The sequence below is a fragment of the Pinus tabuliformis genome, chromosome 9 (genome assembly GCF_031772625.1).
Source record: "Pinus tabuliformis cultivar Carrire ecotype Pingquan chromosome 9, CPIR1, whole genome shotgun sequence".
Taxonomy (NCBI): Eukaryota; Viridiplantae; Streptophyta; class Pinopsida; order Pinales; family Pinaceae; genus Pinus; species Pinus tabuliformis.
In genome coordinates this window covers 1,312,465,542-1,312,487,316 of record NC_142307.1, presented here as the reverse complement: position 1 = coordinate 1,312,487,316, position 21,775 = coordinate 1,312,465,542, and the positions used below count along the sequence as shown (strand labels likewise).

Here is a 21,775-nt window from a genome sequence, read left to right as displayed (position 1 = left end):
TAATCATTAGTTTTATTTAAATTGCTCCATTGTTGGAATATACCTTCACTTTTGTTTTGTAAGTTAGGTAGATTTTTATTTTTCATTAGAATATAAACAAGTTACAACCATATAAAAACATGTTAGGTGGTTTTAATTTGCTCATCGGGAAACCAAGTCTATTAACTAGCTAACGACATGATAAGCCATCCAGTAGCAAAAAATCCCGAGTCTATCTATCCAAGCTATATAAGTTTGATTATCATGTCCATATTCATACTTTATTTGCCTATACATATACAAGTTTGAATATCATGTCCACATTCATACTTTATTTGCCTATACATATATATGACTGTGAACTGGAAATTAAAAGCTATCTGCATAAAGAAATAACTGAAAGCCAACAATCTATTCATCCTGCTCGGCGGAGGCAGATGCAACCAGGGCCAGATCTTTAGCACTGGAGCTTGGCAGCTCTGTCGGCAAAAGCAGACAAGGGAAGTGTCTCTCCATGCGGCCAAGGCATCCTTCTTGTTTTTGCATTTGAAATTGCAGCTTCTGAAAATCCTGAACAACAGTCGCCATGCTCACCGAGATTTGTTTGAGGGCCTTGCCCAAGAGACTTTTCATCAACTAGTAAAGATACAAAGTCTGTTTAAATTGAGTCACTCTCCCTCTAGTGTGACTAGGATCCGGAACTAGGAGTCTCCAGTCCTCCATTTCAACTTCATTCGCGCTTGCTTGTCGGTTTAGTTCCTCCTCCCATTCTTCTATCAACTTTCTAATCTCGTCGCTGGTGCCTTCCTTGTATGCGGTGGCTGCTTCATTTATCAGGTTAGCCACAGGCTTTCTGCCACGTTGCTTGCTTGAGGAGCTTGGTTCATCCTCCGCCTCAGCCACCCAAGGTCTCTTGCCTCAACCCTTCCCTTTCACTGTTCTGCCCATTGCCTCACTGTCTCGGTGCCTACTTGTCAAATTTTGTGGAAATGGGGAGGCTAGCCTCGATGCTCTTCGCGCCCGAGACTGCTTACCGTGCCGAGGACCTGATATGGAAACACAACACCAGAATTGCCAGAACATTATATTTTGTTTTTCCATTGCCCGCAGGCTCTGCCATTCCACAAAATCTGCCACCCCTGGTTCAATTGCATAACAATAGAATTTAAGGATCCCATACCCATCATGTCCATTACCCGCACCTTGGTGCAGGTTCCTTTGCCTCAGCTGACGCCCCGACATAACCAATGCCTTGCAGATGCTTCGACCCTAGCCTTGGGTACGAGGCCCCAACAATTGGCCAACCACAGACCCTTTAGCAGGGTGCCCCAACCCACTAATGCCAAGCCTCTCGCCTCTATTTCCAACATTTGTATGGCCAGTCCCCCAACCCAAGTGACTCAACACCGTCTCAGCGTTACCCTTACCGACACTGCAACACAAGCTCTGAGCATCTAGCCCCGAGAAACAACCATCCAACACTCTGCTTGCCACTCAAATTCCATTCAACCATCCAAGGCTGACATGTCCAGTGCCAGATTCATTCCCAGTCCCAGACCCCAGATGAGCATGCCCCTTGACAACATCCCCACAACTTTTTTGACTCAGGCGCTGGGTGCCTACCCTCAAGAGCCAACCCGTCAAAACCTCCACAACAACCTTAATGAAGACAGTGTGACAGTGGATGACATTATCACAGACATTGATAGTATCCCAGCGTTTGACCACTTGGTTTACAAGACGGCTAGACAAAAGCATACCCCATGTTGACACCCTTGCGCTCAAGCCATATAAGCCCCATGCGAGAGAGGAAAATCCCATAGCGGATTGATACTAGGGAAGTGCCAGTGCAGTTGGGGTTTCGCCACCAGACTCTCGACACCATGCACTTCCCCCAACCCAATTTACACCTGCCCACTAGCTAATTGCCCCCATACATATCCCAATTAACAAACCAAACAGAGGGAAGCATGATGGAGGGAAAGAAGAACCAATTTACATACCCGGTAGCCAACGTTTGGAGCTGATGGAACCTTCGCCTCTTTTGAAGCCATTGCTCCACTCTCGCCTCCGAGACCTCTACACCTTCTCTCTCCTTACTGCTATCCTTCACAGCGATCCAGAAACTTACCGAAGTGTCTCTGCCACCTTTCTTCGTGACGATTTTCTTAAACATGCCAAAGGCCACCGCACCCATCGCCTCGAGCGTGTGGAGCGTGGTGGCATCATTCCTTTGCGTACTCATCCTTAAAATGGTCTTAATGGATCCGTCCAACAGCTCGCACCGAGATGGGGGTACCTTCACCTTCTTTGAAGAACCTTCTTTTCAAATTTTTGTTTTTAATAATTTTTATGACCTAAATTTATAGATTAATGTGAACATAAAGCAAAATTGTGGGGAGTTTGATTCATGTTCACATGAAATCCGTGTATGCTATGAGCGGAACGCTTATTTTGCAGCAAAGGGTGGCACTAAAGCGTTTTTTGGACGGGCGGAAATCAATCAAGAAAAATATATTACATATAAAAGGTTCTCTTAAACAGGATTGAGCGTGCTCGCCAATAGCAGAGGACAACCATGGTCAGGTGCGTGTGAAGGACCGACTGTAATGAACGAACGAGGAGGTTTTCATGGCCAGAGATAGTTAAAGCTTTAATGGTGAGCCAAGTAGATCCATTCCATTTTCCGGCAGATATATATTTTTGTCTTTAATTGATATTTATCGCCTATATGACACAACAGGGGAGGACATACACACACATACAATATTTACAAATAGTCCAATACTGTTATCGTGTCAGAGATTTCACAGCATCCAAGTTCAACAATCCTGAACGTTTGACTTTTGAACGCTTGAAAATCATTACCAACCATGGTCATAACCAGGACTCAAAATCCGGATTTCATCTTAAAATAAGTCCTCCTACTGGAACCCTCTCTCATACTGCGGGGCTTTCTTATTCTGACCATTACATTCTAAGTGCTTTTTAGATGGTTGCAGTTCATAGGTCTCAGTTTTGCTACTTGAAAACGTTATAAACAGAGGGCTTAGAAAATGCTCAGTTTAGGCAAATGATGATCCTGAGCAAAGCCTGATCAAGACTGATCATTGGGTTCAAGTCTCGTTTTGATGCGACTGCATGTAAAAGTTCTGTTGGTTTGCTGTCAATATGGCACATACGCAGAATTTTGAACCTTGAACACCCACAGAGGCTTAGCTGCCTCGTTTCTTGATAGAAATGGAAGGAAATTATATTAATGCCCACGGACGACCTATATAAGTGATGGGTTTTGGAAATACAAGTAACATATTAATAATAAAAAAATAAAGAATGCTGAGAGGCTAGGACATCTCTTAATAGAAAAAATGAAGAAACAAAATAGAGTATTCCTTATGTTTGCCTGTGGCCCAGTGTTGGTAATTTTAGCATATGTGCAACTGAAACTTAACAGATTGAGCTAGATTAACGTGTGAAAGTTTAGCCTGTATGGCAGGAGGGACTAATGCAGCTTGCATATGGAGTTGTAAGACCAAATCTAGGTCATTTATGGTAATTAAGAAGAGATATTTCTAGTGCTGCAGATGATTTATTTAGGCCAGTTAGGAGGGCGTGCATTATAGCCGTTGCAAGAGGAATTTATCTTCCATAGGGCCAATATATTGCTCCAAATGAGGATAACTATCTCTCTCTTGCTATAATTAACTGGTATTTTTTGAGTTTAATTGTGGACTGTAGTTTCCCGGTTCATTGGTAGATGTATGAATATGTGTTCTGGTCAAGCTCTCTGTTAGATTATTTAGATTATCGGGGCATATGTGGGTTGCCTGCAGTAAATGCTTGGGCTTATTGGTGAATTGTATCTTAGAGTTATTTTTCTATTTTAAGACATATCCGGTAATGTAAGATGAGAGAACTTATTTTTATTAAAATCTAATAGGTGACCACAAAATTAGGTCAAAGGGACTAGAAGGCATAGTTTAAAAAACCGGAACCGGGTTTTGAACTGGCCACCCATCTAACTGCGATTCGAATTGGAATCAGATCAAACTGGATTGAACTGGATTTGAAAAAATACATAAAATAATTAATTTTGAATGAAAAAAATTATTTTTAAGATTTCGAACCATTAGATGTGCAAAGTTTGCTCATCTATATACCATGTAAGGGTGAATATATCAAAATGGCACAAATTGCAATACATATCAACAACCAAATACATAATCAATGAGGCTCTAAGTGGCCTCTAGAGTCCAAATTTTTTTTTACAAGTTATTCGGCCATTGACCTACAACAAATCACTGATCAGCGTGACCAATTATGAAACTCATCACTGATTCATCACTACTAGAAACGGGATCGTCAACAAGAGCTACATAAACATCATCTAACTCAAAGTCTTCAGACTTGGATTCCTCAACCTTATAATATGGTAGAGATTAAAAAAGCTTAACATGCCTCACCAATGATTTTTGTTTGAGTGAAGGGTTCATCTCCTCAGCATTATAATATTGTAGAAAGAGCTTAGCATGCCTAACCAATTATTTTGCTTTGAGTGAAGGGTACATCTTTGTTAAGGCTAGGGTAGAGGACTTCAACCAATGTTACTTGGGAGCGGGAGCGGGAGCGACCATTTTCAGAAGCTCCCGGTTTGGGAGCGAATCGGGGAGCGATTTTTTAAAAATATATATATTTTTTATATTTTTTAATTTTTGATACATATATGTCAACAAAAACATGTAGAATGATGAAATAGACATAAAAAACATAAAAAAACATAAATTGATCATTGAACCATATCACATCAATCATCTAGAAATTATAATCGTCATCAACCATGTCCATGAGTCTTATAAATCATGATTCATCAAATTCAATATTAAAGTTTCAACTTCAAGCTTTCAGAATTGAAAATTCAATAACATTTATCATCATTGATCACCAAAGTAACAAGTTGTACTTGTAAGCCAAGTTTAACCATTACAAGAAGTAATATCGAAGATATTTCTAAGTCCTAACTTCTAACTGTTAACATGATATGAAATGTTAAAAATTTATAAAATGAAACATGAATAATGAGATGAAATGAAACAACTTTAGTCTTTCACAAAGCATCATATTCATAATTCACAATCATTACCAATGAGTTATAATTGCCAAGGCCCAACTTCAAACTTCAAATTTTCATTGTCATAGTGATATAATGTTTACAAAAAATATCATAATGTCATAATGATATGAAAGAGTCAAGAGTCAAGAGTCAAGAGTCAAGGACTCAAAACTCAACAGTTATGAAAACTAAAGTCTAATAGAAACTAAAAAAGACAAGTAAACTGTAAATCTACAAGTGGCCCTTGCCACGAGAGTCTCCAGGAGTATAAGCAGGTCGTGGTGGTCTTCTAGGAGTCTCCCGCACAGACCGACGACCAGAACTAGAGCCTCCACGCGAGGGTGTCGATGGAGGTGGCGACAGCAATGGAACAAGACTCGGGCCCCGAGAACTGCTACTGGATGGTGGAGGTGGAGGTGGCATGGCTGCTGCAGCTGCTTCATTTTCATCCCGTACAAGCTCCTCTTCTAGTTCTTCAATATGTACAATGCCATCCTCCAAATTGTCGTCCTCAGGGTGATTGTCCCAAATTTTATATGTGGGATCTTCATTAGCCCGATCACAGTAATGGCTCAACAACCTCAAGTTGTAGTGCACATAAACCAAGCTTTCTGCTCGGTTTTCGTTGAGTCTGTTTCTTTTCACATTATGTATATAACTGTAGGTGCTCCAACACCTCTCTGCAGAAGAAGAATTTACAACCTGTGAAAGAACTTTTTTTGCCAATTTTGGCAAAAGTCCGTGGCCGCCATATGTTTCCCACCATGTGAGAGAATCAAATTTATCTTTGTCGTCCATTGCATGGAAGTTACCATACAAACCACTGCCACTGAAGTATCTGCCTATTTCAAGGCGCACAGCTGCACATTCCTCCTTGTCAGGCACCAACTTTTCTAATGCTTCCAGATATCCTCTAGTTACCTCTTGATCTAAATGGGGTTTGGTCCTAACACCACCCCCTGCTGCAGGTTTGCCCAACCAAGATTCTGAGTAGTATTTTGGCGTAAGGATATACGCCAAGCAATGTAGTGGAAGGTTAAGCCTATTCCACCGTTCACACACACAATCATGAATCGGTTTGTACAAGTTGGGATCTTTATTATGAACAATGTCTTTTATTTCCCCCAACATGGTATCCATTTGCTCATACACCTCGCCAATCACTGGTTTGTCTGTATCTGCAAACCGAATCATGTTATAAATTGGCTTGGTGAAATCCAATACCTGTCTCACAGTTGTCCAAAACTGCCCATCAAGAGCGGCCTCCTCCACCGTTTCAAAACCTGCCATGTCAGCTACATTTGTAGCCCTTTCCTTTAACACCTGCCAATGTGGACTTGATACCATGCTAGCTAATGCCTCTCTTACCTTCAAAAGGCGCCTGAAGGTGAGGTAATAGCTACCAAATCTAGTCCTCGCAATCTTCAGCAACTCCAATCTCGAGTGACTGCGGAAAAGGCCATGGGTATTGCTATGATTTGTAATAAATTTTATCATTTTTTTCCTTTCTTGTACAAATCACCAATCCATTGGTATTGTTCATTTTTGTTTTTGACAATATCATGCAACAGAAGGTTCAATGTGTGAACCAAACATCCAGACCAAAATATGTTTGGGTATTTATCCTCAATAATTGCTCCCGCTGCCTTACAATTAGGAGCATTATCAGTGATGACTTGGATGACATTGTATGGGCCAATACACTCAATTGTTTCAAGCAATGCTTCTGCAATGTTGATAGCGGTCTTGAACTTGTATGAGTAATCATTTGCAGCTAGAAAGATGGGACCACTTCGGGACACAGCAAGAACACTTATCAATGGCTTGCCTTTTACATTTGTCCATCCATCAGATACAATGGACACCTCATTGTCAGTCCAAGAACTTGTCATTTTATTCAAAGAATGTGATATTTTTGCTTTTTCATGATCAAGGCCAACAGTTCTTGCCTTGTCATACCCAGGGCTCTTGTATCCTTTAGGGGCATCATTTATGGCAGAAACCATTTCTTGCCAATAAGGTGAGCGTAGAACATTGAATGGTATCCCACATGCATAGAGGAACCTGTAAACTTTTGAATCCACAACATTCCTACGCCCCTCATCAAGGAAATCTGATATGGTTCTACGCCTTAAAGATGATGACCCTGTGCCTCCATGTCCATATCCACTGCCTTGGAAGGATGCTGAAGGAGTTCTTTGTGATGGTGAGATTGGTTCAAAGAAACCCCTTGATCTTTTTGTTCTGTATTGGGCGTCCTCCTCTTCCTTTATGTATTTGGCTCTATCTGCTGTTGACACCGCTGCACAAGTTTTGATTCCTATTTGTTTCTCTCCATCCCATGGCCTTTTCCCGCAGAGGTGTCTTCTAGCACGGGTGTATGAGCCTGTGTAATCAGTGTTGCAATGGGGGCAATGAAATTTAGTGGTTCCACCCCCTCTCCCTGTTTCAGCCCTGTGAACATATTTCCACAATGGAGTTTGGTCTTGTTTAGTTTTTTGAGGGTCAAGTTCACCCTCCTCCACCTCCTCCTCACTGGGGTTTTCACCCATTTGACTTCCTCCGGCTTCTTCATCCACCTCTTCAGTTTCAGGCCCCCTCCGTTTCCTACTCTCCACCACCATAATAACCATAAAATGGACCAGGAAGAGGAAAATGCCAATAAATATCCCCAGGTCCATGGTGTTTGATGTTTGTAGGGTTTGAGTCTTGAATCTGCAAATTAATTTAGTTTATTGGGATTAATTCATTTAATTTGTTAATTTAATTTAAATACATGATCTTTAAACTTAAACAGCTAAATTAAACTAACCAAATTAACTACCTAACCAGCTAAACTAACTAAATGATTAAGTTACTTACCTCTGCAGGCTTGCTCCTCGCTCCTTGGCACTTGCTCCTCGCTCCTCAGCTCTGGCTCCTTGCTCCTCAGCTCTTGCTCCTTGCTCCTTTGCTCTTGCTCCAGCTCTCAATCTCTTGCTCAATGAAGTTGAAATGAAATTTTTTTGGCCCATTGGGCTTATAAAATAAATTTTTTTTTCTAAATTTTTTGGAAATTTCGGGTCCGGCGGATTTTTTTTCCGCCGAACCGCTCCCGGCCCGTCTGAAATCGCTCCCGGAGCGTTTTTTAATGCCCGGGAGCGATCAGGGAGCGATCGCTCCCCGATCGCTCCCGGGCATTAAAAAATGCTCCGGGAGCGATCGCTCCCTAATAGACCAGGGAGCGTGAATTTTTTTACGGGAGCGCGCTCCCGACCCGCTCCCTCCCGGAGCGCGCTTCGGGAGCGGGTTCGAAGGGGGGGGGCGCTCCCCCGCAACACTGACTTCAACAATTAATACCACCAACATCAATGGAGTTCAACAATCAATACCACCAACATCAAGGTACATAAAGGGCTTCATGCTCTTGATCAAATGCTAATTCCATACCCTCACACATGACAAAATCAAATGGAAACATTGCAATCCCCCAAATCGTGAAATTTTGAAAATTGTTAAGTCTGCTAGATTTTGAGTGAGATCTGAAATTCTAGTTTCTCCATATGAAATCCAATGAGGTTGGAACCACTCTCAAACATCCTTAAACAATTAATGATAATTTTAAAAATTTATGTAAAAAAATGAAAATGAAAGATAAAGGAAATGCCACTTTTACTCTAAGAATTTAACATTACCATTGATTGCTAGCATTGTTAGGGTTGTGTTAGGTTTTTTGTTTAGGTTTAGGGTTCAGGAGGTGTAGGGTTGGTTTTATGGCAAAGGGGGGTTGTTTTGGGAGGATAACAACCCTTGCTTTCCTCCAAAACCACTTGAAAAATGACTATCGGTGGTCTTGGACTCCACCACGCATGTAAGATCTAACTAGGCTGGTTAGGGTTGGAATTAGTTGTTTAGGGCTGGTTTGTGCTAGTTAGGTAAACCAACTGGTTTGGTACCCAATTGGTACAAACTGGCCCTACAACTGGGTTTTTCTACTTGTTTGTTACATGGGCCTATCTGATTGACCGATTTGATCGGTTTCTAGTTCTAGTTTGGTACCTAACTGACATAAACTGACCCTCCTACCAAGTTTTTATACTAGTTTATTACGTGGGCCTATCTAACTGGTTGATTTTACTGGTTTTCGGTTTAGACCGACCAATTTTTAAAACTATGCTCTTAATAGTTAGCCTACAAGCCCTATGACATGCTTGATTATGAGTGTACATGAAGAAAGTGGGTTACAAGCCAACCCAATAGCTCAACACAATAAAATAAGCCACTAAAATCTCACACGTTTGGGTTGAATCTTCTCTCTAGCACGATGTCATGCTGTTTTAGGGCAACTAAAGCTCCAAAAATGCATGGAATGGGCAATATGCATCTCCAATCATCATAATCAACTCAATGATGGAGGGAAAATCCTCAATTCATGCCTCAAATGTCTCCATGTGTCAAAAGCCTACTTAGGGTACCTTGCGTCATCTCCTAGGGGGCTAGAGAGACAATGTGGCACAATCTCTCTGAAACATTGCGACTCCCTTATGTAGTACAAGCCCTCCCTCGTCATCTTGGGGATGACCATCATCGTTTGGATTTTGAATCAAGCTATGCCTATCAAATAGTATCAAGGCCAACCTAGGGACATGCTGGTTCCACTGGGTACATCATCAAGAGTCTCCAACACTAAGCAAAGTGAGCTCAGTGTCTCAACGTTTGGGGGTGCTCTGAGGTGTCAATCAATTGTTGGAATCATCAAAGTGCCCAATGCTCTACTATGAAGGGGCAACGCTGCATTTGCAAGGTCATCATTGCTCTTTGAAAGTGTAGTACCGCGTGGGCATCGTGTGTAGTGCAAGCATGGAATGTGTGCCCTCAAGGTCTCTATTGATATGTGAAGGACCTCCTGGAAAAACCATCTCAAACTCAAGTGAAAGTTATCATTTATTAGAGACAATGACTATAGATGCATGATGGTGGACCATACTTAATTGTTAAGGGCATAGTAAGACTTCAAACCAGGATCACTTTCAAATATCTAATTAGATCAAGTCCCGTAAAAGTGTTCCCTACCTTGTTGGGGGTGGCTAGATGGTCAAGCCTATCAGGTGTTTCCATCCCTAAGAGAAGGTGACATGTCCAAGGTCAACCCTTCAATTCTCAGGAGTTTGTGATGGTGGCAACAAAGGGGAAATGCTTCATGGCTAGGTGCCATGGTCATGGGACCAACTAATGGAGGTCCATCATCCTTAGTGTATAGATGTATGGACGAAACAATTATGGAGGCATGAGTTACCCCTTTCCTTGGCCTACTTTTTCCACTCCTTTGGTGTGTCTTTTACTTCTTTTTGATAACGCTTTGATGAGGATCATAACTTAGGGGTCCTAGCTTGCTTTTAATAGTACAACATTTATTTACTCCTTAATGATGAGTCAACTTCTCGCTCATTATGGTTGAGACATGCAATGATTCCTTTATTATGTGATAGAGCATCTAGTGCTCAGGAACTGGGTGATGGCTAATGAGGGGGGTAGAGATTGTGCTAGGCTTTTGCCCACGCGCTAATTATTTTCTTGACTCTCGACCACCTTTTACATTTTGTCTTTTCTTTTTCTTTCATTGTAGCCATCATATGCGTTTGTCTTTCTTTTAGCGGCATCAACTTCCAGGGAAAAGTTTTCCAACCCTGACTCAAGGATGTGGATATGAGGGTGCCAAATCCCAATGAACCAATGACAACAAACTCCCAATGAACCAATGACAACAAACCCGAAGGATGGATGTGAAATCAAGGGAATGGTGAAGAGTGGTAAGTATGGAATGGTTATGGACATGCTATTTCAATCCAAGTTTCCCAAGTAGTGCCCTTCTTATAACCCTAAGGCCTTAGAGGAGGTTCCACTGGACTAGGGCCAAAGACTAACCCCCTAGTAAGGTGAGATAACAAGTTTATAGTTAAGATTGGTCAATCATCCAGATTACCCCTTTACCCATGTTAGAATGCCAAAAACATTAAGTAAAAGCACTTGATTGCAAAATAGTTAAAGTACCTTCCGAATGGTGACCCACCTTCCTTCAAGAGGAATGTTAGATGGTGAGAGGTGTATGACCGGTGCAAATGGTGGAGGAATATGGCATATCATCATAACTGAGCAATGTATAGGGCCGTTGGTTGGTTATCTGTCCAATATAGGAGAAACTTTTTCTCCTATGGGGTTACCCACTTTTGGTGGGTAACAAATCTTAATGCAAGGTGCCCACTTGTAATGTTGGGTCTACTTTAGTGTGCCATTATGTGATATACTCTTAGTGATTTCTTCCAACACAACATAATAAAGGTTAGTTTTTGGATTTGCCTAAGTTTTACCATGGAGGAACAATATCAACCCTTATATGCGTGTCAAGTCCTAGGACAAAGTGTATATCCCAAGTCCCTAAGTAAATGGTAGGTAATGTGATGAAAAGTTATGAAAAAGGAAGGGGAAATTATCATGTGATGATCATCAAAATCATGTAATGTTTGTATAGGTCTTATAAATTTGATCCTCTAGTATTCAAGCATTAATTTTTTTACGTATAGAAGCTTTTTAAGAGGGAGCTTAGCATTGAGTTGCCTTTCCTTGACACTGTTTCTTACTGCCCCTTTCACCTTTTGCTTCAGATATTCATTTCATTGAACAAGTCACTTTTTTCTTTAGATATTCATATACAAGCACGGGACTAGGGGCAATGGCCTCATAACAAGATGGTAGTCACTCAAACTTTACATTTTTGGATTTTATTTCATTGTCTCTCCACCTCTTAGCCTTTTTGGCTTTAATGACTAAGGATTTTCTTCATTTAGACATTTTGGTAATCTCTGATAAGTCAAACATGAAAGGGGATATCCATTTTATGGATGCGATGGAGTAAGGGGGAAAGTGGAAAGAATAAAATATGGTTGGGAAAGGGAAGACACTACTTTGACCGGTTTCCCAATAGTACAAACTGATTTGAGAATTGATAACACTTCTAAAGGAAAACCATGCCCCCTATTGTTGAGAAATCTATAGGGCAATGATTAGAATGATTTCTCTTTCCTTGATAATTGCTTGTGATGTATTTTAACTTTTTCTTACTTATTAACTTCTTTACTTATTATTATGTTTGTATATCATCAAACAACTACCAAAACAAGAAGAACAAGAACACAGAATATAGGTTGCAAGCCAGGGCCAAAACCTCTCCAATTGAGAGGAAAACCTGCAAATCCCTTCTCTTCCTTATAGATTCTTCAATTGATGAATTCCAAGACCTCTATACCAAGACCAATACCCTACAAGACCAAGTGCAACCTTTTCGAATGATGTGCTTTCCTTGAACAACTCAAACCCAATCAAATCTCTTCCAGTAGCACAACTTCGGTCCCCAGCTGGAAAATTTCGGCCTCCACTACGGAACTAAAATTTTCGGCCCTCTTGTAGTTGCTGCTACCACACGTGTGAGCTTTGTTCAGCCTCCAAGGCTTCCTCAGACCTTCGCTTGGCTTTCTCTTCCTTCTAGAGCTTGAGGATGGCTTCTTGTGACCTTCTTTCCTTCCCTTCTTCAAGATTGAACTTGTAGAAGAAAACCCTAGATCTGCTGTAGAAACCCTAGCCTTCCTTCGCACGTGTGAGAGAGAAATAACCCAAAACAAGTCTCCTTTGTCCTCTTCCTTCTTTGTTGCTTTCTTCTTGTTCCTCCTTTGCTTGGATGAGTGAGTGATGAATGTGCTTCAAGGAGGTCGAGTTTCCTCCTTTATATAGGCTTCTCAAGGTGGACGTGGCTCCTCAAATTAGGCCGACTTGCCAGTTGCCAGGCTAACTTGGTCTTGAAGGGTATTTTGACACTTTTAAGGACAAAAATATTTTTCTTTACAAGTTACAATGTGCCCGATGGGGTCTTCAACTTATGACAATGACTCTTTTGACTTCTTGACCTAGGACCAACCCTAGAAGCACTCAATGGGTGCTTGACCTATAAAATAAAAAACCTTGAGCATGAAACCAATGCTCCAAAAATAATAATACTATTTTTTTTTTCATTTTACAATTTACAAGAATCAAAAGTACATTTCATATTTATGAAGACCGAACCTAGTTACACATTTTTCAACACTCCCTCTTAACTAGGGAGGTATTCATAAATGGTACATGGACATTCTCAATCTGAAGAGATCTCATAAGAAGAGTTGGATTGGTAACCCATCTGTTTTAGCATCATAACAACCAACATTGTCATATAGCAAGGCCTTGACTAACAACTCTATCTCTCCACAAGATCAGAGCACAATGTTGGCGAGACCAATGATTTATAGACACCATCATCATTGTCTCTCAAGGTACATACCCCACCCGAGTGTTCACAGAGTATGACCTTCTTTGGACTATTCTTATCTTGGATAGCTAGTCCTCAAAGAATATCGGTCCACGACTACTCTTATCTTGGATGCCCTACCACATCCTCAAAGAGCATCAGATGCTAGATGTTTACCCAATCCTCCATTCTGTCTTCCCAAGTGAAGACAAGAATGATGTGCCTATCTCTCCCTCTCAATCAAGGAGGATATATCAACCAAACCAAGCTTGTCTCTCAAATATACAAGCTTCTTATTAGGAAGAGATTTTGTCAATATGTCAACTACTTGCTCATCGGTGGAGATATATTGTAGCTGCAACACACCATCTTGTACTAACTTCTGAATGTAGTGATACTTGTTGTTGATATGCTTTGTCTTTCCATGAAATACCGGGTCTTCAGACAATTGTATACAACTGGTGTTATCACAATGTATCACTGTAGGGTCTATTGGTCCTTCAAATAGGTCCGATAGCAACTTCCTTAACCAGACAGCTTCTCTGCTTACTTCATAGGTTGCAATGTACTTAGCCTTAGCACTACTCAAAGCAACCGTATCTTTCTTTCTGCTCATCCATGAGGTCATGGAGGATCCCAAACTAAAACATCCTTTTGTAGTGCTTCTTCCATCCTGCTCAATGCCTCCCCAATCGAAATTTGTATATCCAATCAAGTGGACATTATTCCTCCTATCATATTTTAGGAAATAGTGGATCGTTCCTTGCAAATATCTCAGTATGTGTTTTGCCGCTATCCAATGATCATGCTTTGGCTCCACTTGGAACTGATTGAGAATATTTACTGCAAAACATATGTATGGTCGAGTATTCACCAAGTACATGAGTGAGCTAATCAATTGCCTATACCTGGAAGGATTCACAGGGCATGATTCAGAACTCCTTAGTCTTTTCGAGTTTGTCATCATTGGGGTTGTCATTGGTTTGCAATACATCATGTCAAACCTCTTCAACCTCTTGATCACATAATTTCCTTGACCTAGATAGATTTCATTAGGTCCTTGCCAGACTTCCAATCCCAAATAGTAATGCATCGACCCTAGATCCTTCATGTCAAATTTTGTTGCTAGATGCTTCTTACATTCTTCAATTCGACCTTCCACACCTGTCAAGAGAAGATCATCCACATACAGAAGAATGATTACCAACTCTCCCTTCACAACCTTAATATAAAGGTTTGGATCAACAAAACTCTTTGAGAAGCCTAATCTTTGAAGGTATGCATCTATCCTAGCATACCATGCCCTTGGTGCTTGCTTGAGGTTGTATAGTGCCTTCTTCAACCTGCAAACATATGTCTTTCTGTCTTTAACTTCAAATCTCAAGGGTTGCTCTATATAGACTTCCTCATCAATTGTGCCATTTAGGAATGCAGTCTTGACATCCATTTGGTGGATGTTCCATCCCATTGATGCTGCCAAAGAGACCAACGAATGAATAGTTGTATACCTTGTTGTTGGAGCAAATGTCTCTTCATAATCGATGCCTTCTTGTTGAGAGAAGCCCCTAGCCACAAATCTTGCCTTATATTTATCAATACTTCCATCTGCTGCATGTTTGATCTTGTAGAGCCACTTGGAAGTTACCACAAATTTGTCTTTAGGCCTAGGTACGATCTCCCAGACTCCATTCTTCATTATGGATTGATATTCTTCATTCATGGCATCCTTCCATTCTTGGTGATTGACAACTTCTTCAAAAGTGGATGGCTTTGCTTCAACTAGTTTTGTCATGTACGCTGCATACCCAAAATATCGTTTGGGCTTCTTGCTTTCCATGAATGTACCTTGAGCTGCTCCATGACCTTCTGCATCTAGAAGTGTAGACTTCAACCAGTTAGGTCTTTTTCTGGTTTCGGGAATTACCACAGGTTGTATTGGTTCACAGGGACCTTCATCTTCATGGCTTGATTCTTCTTCTTCCCTAGGAACTTCTTCTTGGAATACCGAAAGTTATTCGTCATTAGAGTCCATAGGGAGATCCTTTGATTTCTTGAATGCAATACTTTCGTCAAATATCACATCTCGACTAACTTCTATTCGGTGTTCTTCCTTTATGTAGATCATATAGGCCTTAGAAGAGTTACTGTAGCCCACAAAGGTTCCCTTCATGCCTGATGGATCCAACTTCTTTCTTTTGTCCTTAGGTATATGTATATAGACAGGACAACCAAAAAATTCGAAGATGATCTACGGTTGGTTTCTTCCCAGTGAACACCTCTTCGGGAGTCTTGTTATCTAGAGACCTGTGGGGACTTTGATTTTGTATGTATACAATTGTCTTTGTAGCTTCACCCCACAGAAATTTCGGTAAGTATTGATCATGTAACATTGCTTTTACACTTTCTTCAATGGATCGATTCTTTCGTTTTACAACTCCATTTTGTTCGGGATTGTATGGGACTATCAACTCCCTCTTAATCCCAAACTCCTTACAGAAAGCTATGGTTTCCTTGGATGTATATTCTCCTCCATTACCGGATATTAATATCTTGATTCTTCTTTCTGTAAGGTTCTCTACTTCAGCTTTGAATTCTTGAAATTTAGTAAATAGTTCATTCTTGGATTTCATTAAGTAAACCCAAATCTTCCTTGAATGATCATCTATAAATGTGACATAATATAGATGACCTCCAAGTGATTTAGGAGTCATAGGACCACAAACATCAGAATGAATAAGATCCAAGATTTCTTTTGACCGTGAAGCACTGCTTCCAAATGGTCTCTTGGTGTTCTTACCCAATGCACATCCTTTGCATACTCCTTTGTGATCTTTTTTTAGTTCGGGGATTCCATCTACTATAGAGCTTAGAGTTGGAAGAATTTTGAAATTGATATGACCAAATCTCCTATGCTAAAGTTCACATGGGCTAATTTCAACGGGAACTAAAGCTTGAGAAAGAGGGGTTAGCAACCTGTAGAGTCTTCCTTCACGAATCCCAATTACTCTAGCATTTTCTATGCTTGAGTTTTTACTCCATACTACAACTTTTCCATCAATGAAAGCCACTCTATCACCTTTATCTTCTAGACTTGAAATGGAGAGTAAGTTCTTATGCAAACTTGGAACAAATAGGATGTTGTTGAGATGAATATTGCCTCCATTCTCCAGCTCTATTGAGGTTGATCCAATTCCTCTCACAAGATAGCTCTTATTATCTCCAAGCTCTACGAAGTAAGAAGACTTTCCTTTTGACAATGTTTTTAGTTGCTTGTGATGCCCAGTCATGTGCCTTGATGCTCCATTATCGATTACCCAAATGTTCTCATCTTGAAATGTGCCAGTGAGTGCTGAGAAGAGTCCTTCGTCCTTTGTCTTGGTTACTTTCTTCTTTGGAGTAAATAGGAGGTTCCATGCTTCTTTGATGCCCTTCTTGAGATGACTTGATACCTTTGAACACTTCTTTAGGAACTTATTCAATGTAGTAGAGATCTTCATAATGCCCTCTGCCAACCTTAGCTCTGATACCATGTTGAGAAATTTATAGGGCAATGATTAGAGTGATTTCTCTTTTCTTGATAACTGCTTGTGATGTATTTTAACTTTTTCTTACTTATTAACTTCTTTACTTATTATTATGTTTGTATATCATCAAACAACTACCAAAACAAGAAGAACAAGAACACAAAATATAGGTTGCAAGCCAGGGCCAAAACCTCTCCAATTGAGAGGAAAACCTGCAAATCTCTTCTCTTCCTTATAGATTCTTCAATTGACAAATTCCAAGACCTCTAGACCAAGACCAATACCCTCCAAGACCAAGTCCAACCTTTCCAGATGATGTGCTTTCCTTGAACAAGTCAAACCTAGTCAAATCTCTTCTAGTAGCACAACTTCGACCCCCAACTATAGAATTTCGGCCTCCACTGCAGACCTGAAATTTTCGGCCCTCCTGTAGTTGCTGCTGCCACATGTGTGAGCTTTGTTTAGCCTTCCAAGGCTTCCTCAGACCTTCGCTTGGCTTTCTCTTCCTTCTGGAGCTTGAGGATGGCTTCTCTTGACCTTTTTTCCTTCCCTTCTTCAAGATCAAACTTGTAGAAAAAACCCTAGATCTGCTGCAAAAACCCTAGCCTTCTTTCGCACGTGTGAGAGAGAAATAGCCCAAAACAAGTCTCCTTTGACCTCTTCCTTCTTTGTTGCCTTCTTCTTGTTCCTTCTTCGCTTGGATGAATGAGTGATGAATTTGATTCAAGGAGGTCGAGTTTCCTCCTTTATATAGGCTTCTCAAGGTGGACGTTGCTCCTCAAATTAGGCTGACTTGGTCTTGAAGGGTATTTTGACACTTTTAAGGACAAAAATAATTTTCTTTACAAGTTACAATGTGTCTGATGGGGTCTTCAACTTATGACAATGACTCTTTTGACTTCTTGACCTAGGACCAACCCTAGAAGCACTCAATGGGTGCTTGACCTATAAAATAAAAGACCTTGAGCATGAAACCCATGCTCCAAAAATAATAATAATAATTTTCTTTCATTTTACAATTTCCAAGAATCAAAATTACATTTCATATTTATGGAGACCGAACCTAGCTACAAATTTTTCAACACCTATGGTATGTTGAGGCAAATAATAAAACCATAATGGAATGAAGTGTTATTAGATCTCATTTAGAATTTACCAATTTCATGGAATGACCTAGAAGTTATAGCACCGCATCTAAGTAAGACAACTAATGCACGGAATATAAAATAGAGCATGTTCAAACCAAACTGTACCATCCAGAAGTGCATCTATCAATCTAAGAGGTGAGGGTGGAGCATTTGATATTCCACAGGTGAACTAATACAATCATATGTTTGAAAAAGAAAATGAGAGAACTGCCTGAGTTTGGAGAGTTTGAGCAAGAGAGCTCATTCAATCAGCAACAGAACACCCTTGTGAGGGTGCTTCTAAGGTAGTTATCCCTTGGGGTAGAACATGACCAACACTAGAGGAATCTAAATAAACAAGAACAGTAGGAAAGAAATCCCTTTCTGATAGGACTTGTAATATATGTAAGTTATACTATGTGATATATAGTAATAAATAATCTCAATAATAAACAACATATTAATTAATAAAATATACAAGTCAGGTACAGAGGACATGATTCTCCATGTATGTGAGTATTCGAAGTATAGTTATAATTTTATACGATGTCATGTACTAATATAAACCATCATCTATCCTTTATAAATTATAGATTACAATATAATGGTGTACAGTGTCCGTTCAAGTATATTTTATTTGCAGGTCTGTATCATCACGTTATAAATCATGTTACAAAGTAAATTTAAGACTTAATAAAATTTATGTTAGGACATGCATGCAATGACATGTTTAGACCTGTTATTAAGATGTAATAAGAGTGTCATTCCTCACAGAATAAGGGAATGTGCCTCGTTGATATACAACATCTTTGTATGTCATTGGTGAATTGCCTGAATAATATAATCTTGATTCCATACATATTCTGCTCACATGTTTGTGCATCATTTTTAACAACTGCTCTGATTAAGGTTGGCACTTATACTTTTAAATCATATGTTTTGATTATAACCTAAGCTGATTTGTCACATTTTTTAAAATTCATAAGGTGGTACTAAAATAAATGAAATTCTGTTTGCATTCTTGTTGTTGAGTTTGAAACTTTGGTTGGGCAAATCATTCCTAATTGGATGTATTTTAAGTGTTTGTTCTATCATCATTTTTTACGTTATTCTGAGTATACTTTAACATTGAACTAATAATATGGAAAAATACGTGAAAAACATAAAGTAATGTTGAAACTGAGTTGACAGGCAGGTGCATCAATTTGCACTTAATTTATGTTCTTTCTTCAGACTAGTTTTATTTTATTCACTGTTTGGACAAAAATCAAGATACAACCTCAAGATTCTGATATTTGTGTATTTGTTGATTGCCATTATGCATCAATTGGTAGTTATGCTTTCATTTGTCATATTTAAGCGTTGCAATCCTTTCTCTAATGATTTTCTAATGTACATGCAGATTCTTCCAAATATGATTGCAATAGTACACAGACTGTACCATAATCCTACAGTGGCCAACACATATTATGCAGATCTACCAGCCCTGAAGAAGGTGCTCCTTACTGAGCCAAAATTTCATGATCTTTTCAAATATAGTCATGAGGCTCGCTGGATCACGTCAGCATCTGAAATTAATATTACGAAACAATCAACATCACTTACATGTCAGGTACTGCAATGATGATGCTTTATCTGATAATGAATTTTCACCACAGTGAGAAGATGAAAATCTGATGAAGACATATCCAACTCATACGAGATTTTTAAAAGTTACGCCTTTTTAGATTATCAGAAAATTTGCTGCAGCCTTACCCTTTAGCATCCAATACAGTGCAGAAAATATCTACTACTTGGTTCAAAAATAGATGAAGCATTTATTTTATCAAAGAAGTTGAGCTCCAAAAAAAAATGTCTTCTTGCTCCAAAACTTGCAGGAGTATAGTCTTACACTGTCCTCAACAAAGAATAAACTAACAGAACAGAATAAAAAAAAACATAGTCAAAACTTTATCAGAGAACTGGCAAGCAAATCCAACTGGATAGTACTGTTGGACTCCTCTTGGGAGCAGTGTCGCAGGAACTGTTCCCCCCCTTGCTTCCAGCCCTGGAATCACACTCCCAATGCGAGCGCCATTGGGAGCTAAGTCACATGGTTCGGGTTCGAGTTCGGGTTTGGTTCAAGTTCGAATTTTTTGATGAGGTTCGCCATTAGGTTCGTCTATATGCATTTTCTATATATATATATATATGAACTTTAAAATGAAATATAGCATAAAATAGTGAGAAATCAACATCAATAAAAATAAAAAATGCTATCATGGACTTGAAAATTGCAAGGATAGATTACTAGCTTGACTTGCGACATGAGGTCATGAGCTTGAGCTATGAACTTGGTTAATGGCCATGAGGTTCGCCAAACCTCAAATTTTTTTTAGGTTCGCCGAATTTTGAACCTCAAGGTTGAAGTTTGCTTAACCTTGTGACATAGCTTGGGAGTGCGTTCTATGTAAGAAAAGTGGAAAGGGAGATATATTTTCTCTTCTTGATAATTACTTGTGATTTCTTTGAGTTCTTATTATCTTTCTTATGTTCTTCTTTTATCTTAGTTCATCAAGCAATTACCAAAACCAAAACACGAAGATCAAGGACACTGGGTGTGGGCATTCAGCTAGGGCTAAAACCCGTATGTAGGGGAAAGCCCAGTCAAGAACTCTTTTTCCAGTAATTCAAAATGAGATAGACCAAGACCTTAGACCTACAAACCTTCCTCCTCCACCAAGTCATCCTTCCAATAAGATACAACAACCTTCAATAGTCTCTTCTTGTCCAACAGCTACAACCTAGCATCAACCCAAAAATTTCGGCCCCAGCTTCACCAACAACTTCAAAATTTTGGTCTCCCTAGCAAATGTAGAATTTTGGCCCCCAACAGTGATCCATAACTTCGCAAGTGTGAGATAAGAGAGAAATTTCGGCTTCTTTAGCAAGATGTTGGCCTCCTTCTTTACTAGACTTTTCTTCTTCTCCCCTTGAAATGCGCACTTTTTCTTAGCCCAGAAACTGCAGATCGAACTTGTTGAGTTGGTGTATCAAATGAGGTCAAGTTGCTCCAATATATAGGCTTCTTGTGAGGTTGAATTCCCTTGTTTGAGGCTAACTTGTCCTTCCTTGAAGCCGACTTCGTGGAGGAGGCCTAGAAGACCTAAAATACAATAAAATAAATTTCTTTCTTGACAAATAAATCCCAAGAAGGGTTCTTTACATTATGACATGGACAAGGACACTTGACATAAACCCTAGAAGCTTGCAATGGAGGCTTTGACCTATAAACAAATGACCTGAACATGAAACCCATGCTTTAATAAGTCAATTTTTTTTTGGATAAATACATTACATCATGACTCAAATATAATTATGAAGACTGACACTAATTACATTTTTCAACACTCCCTATTAAATAGGGAGATATTCATAATTACATTTATATAGAGGTACATGGAAGATCTCCAAAATGAACTACGAAGAGACAAAGTTCTAGCACACTCAGTGCTGCAGACTAGAAACTTGACTAGGGTATTCTATCCAGGTGGGATTAAGATGGACTCAAGCTTTCAGCGGTTCTAGGTATCATCAAACTTACTTACTTACCATCAACCCAGGGATCTAGGTGTGTATCCAAGGTCAGAGCTCCATGACCAACGCCACCCTCCCTCTTCAAAATCTAGACATTAGCGCATAGGCCGGCCAGATGTCCTCCCAAACATCCACCATTAGATGC

The 21,775-nt window shown here is 39.7% G+C and overlaps 1 protein-coding gene across 1 annotated transcript in view; it reads left to right on the top strand.

Moving 5' to 3' along the window:
- The first annotated feature begins 2,413 nt into the window (after positions 1-2,413).
- The window catches only part of LOC149153361 (uncharacterized), a 305,256-nt gene continuing 285,894 nt past the window's right edge, over positions 2,414-21,775 (top strand). The window contains exons 1-2 of the mRNA XM_089439507.1: positions 2,414-2,638; positions 19,457-19,666. Coding sequence (XP_089295633.1) covers positions 2,636-2,638; positions 19,457-19,666 — 213 coding nt within the window. The 5' untranslated portion in view covers positions 2,414-2,635. The remainder of the gene's footprint in view (positions 2,639-19,456; positions 19,667-21,775) is intronic.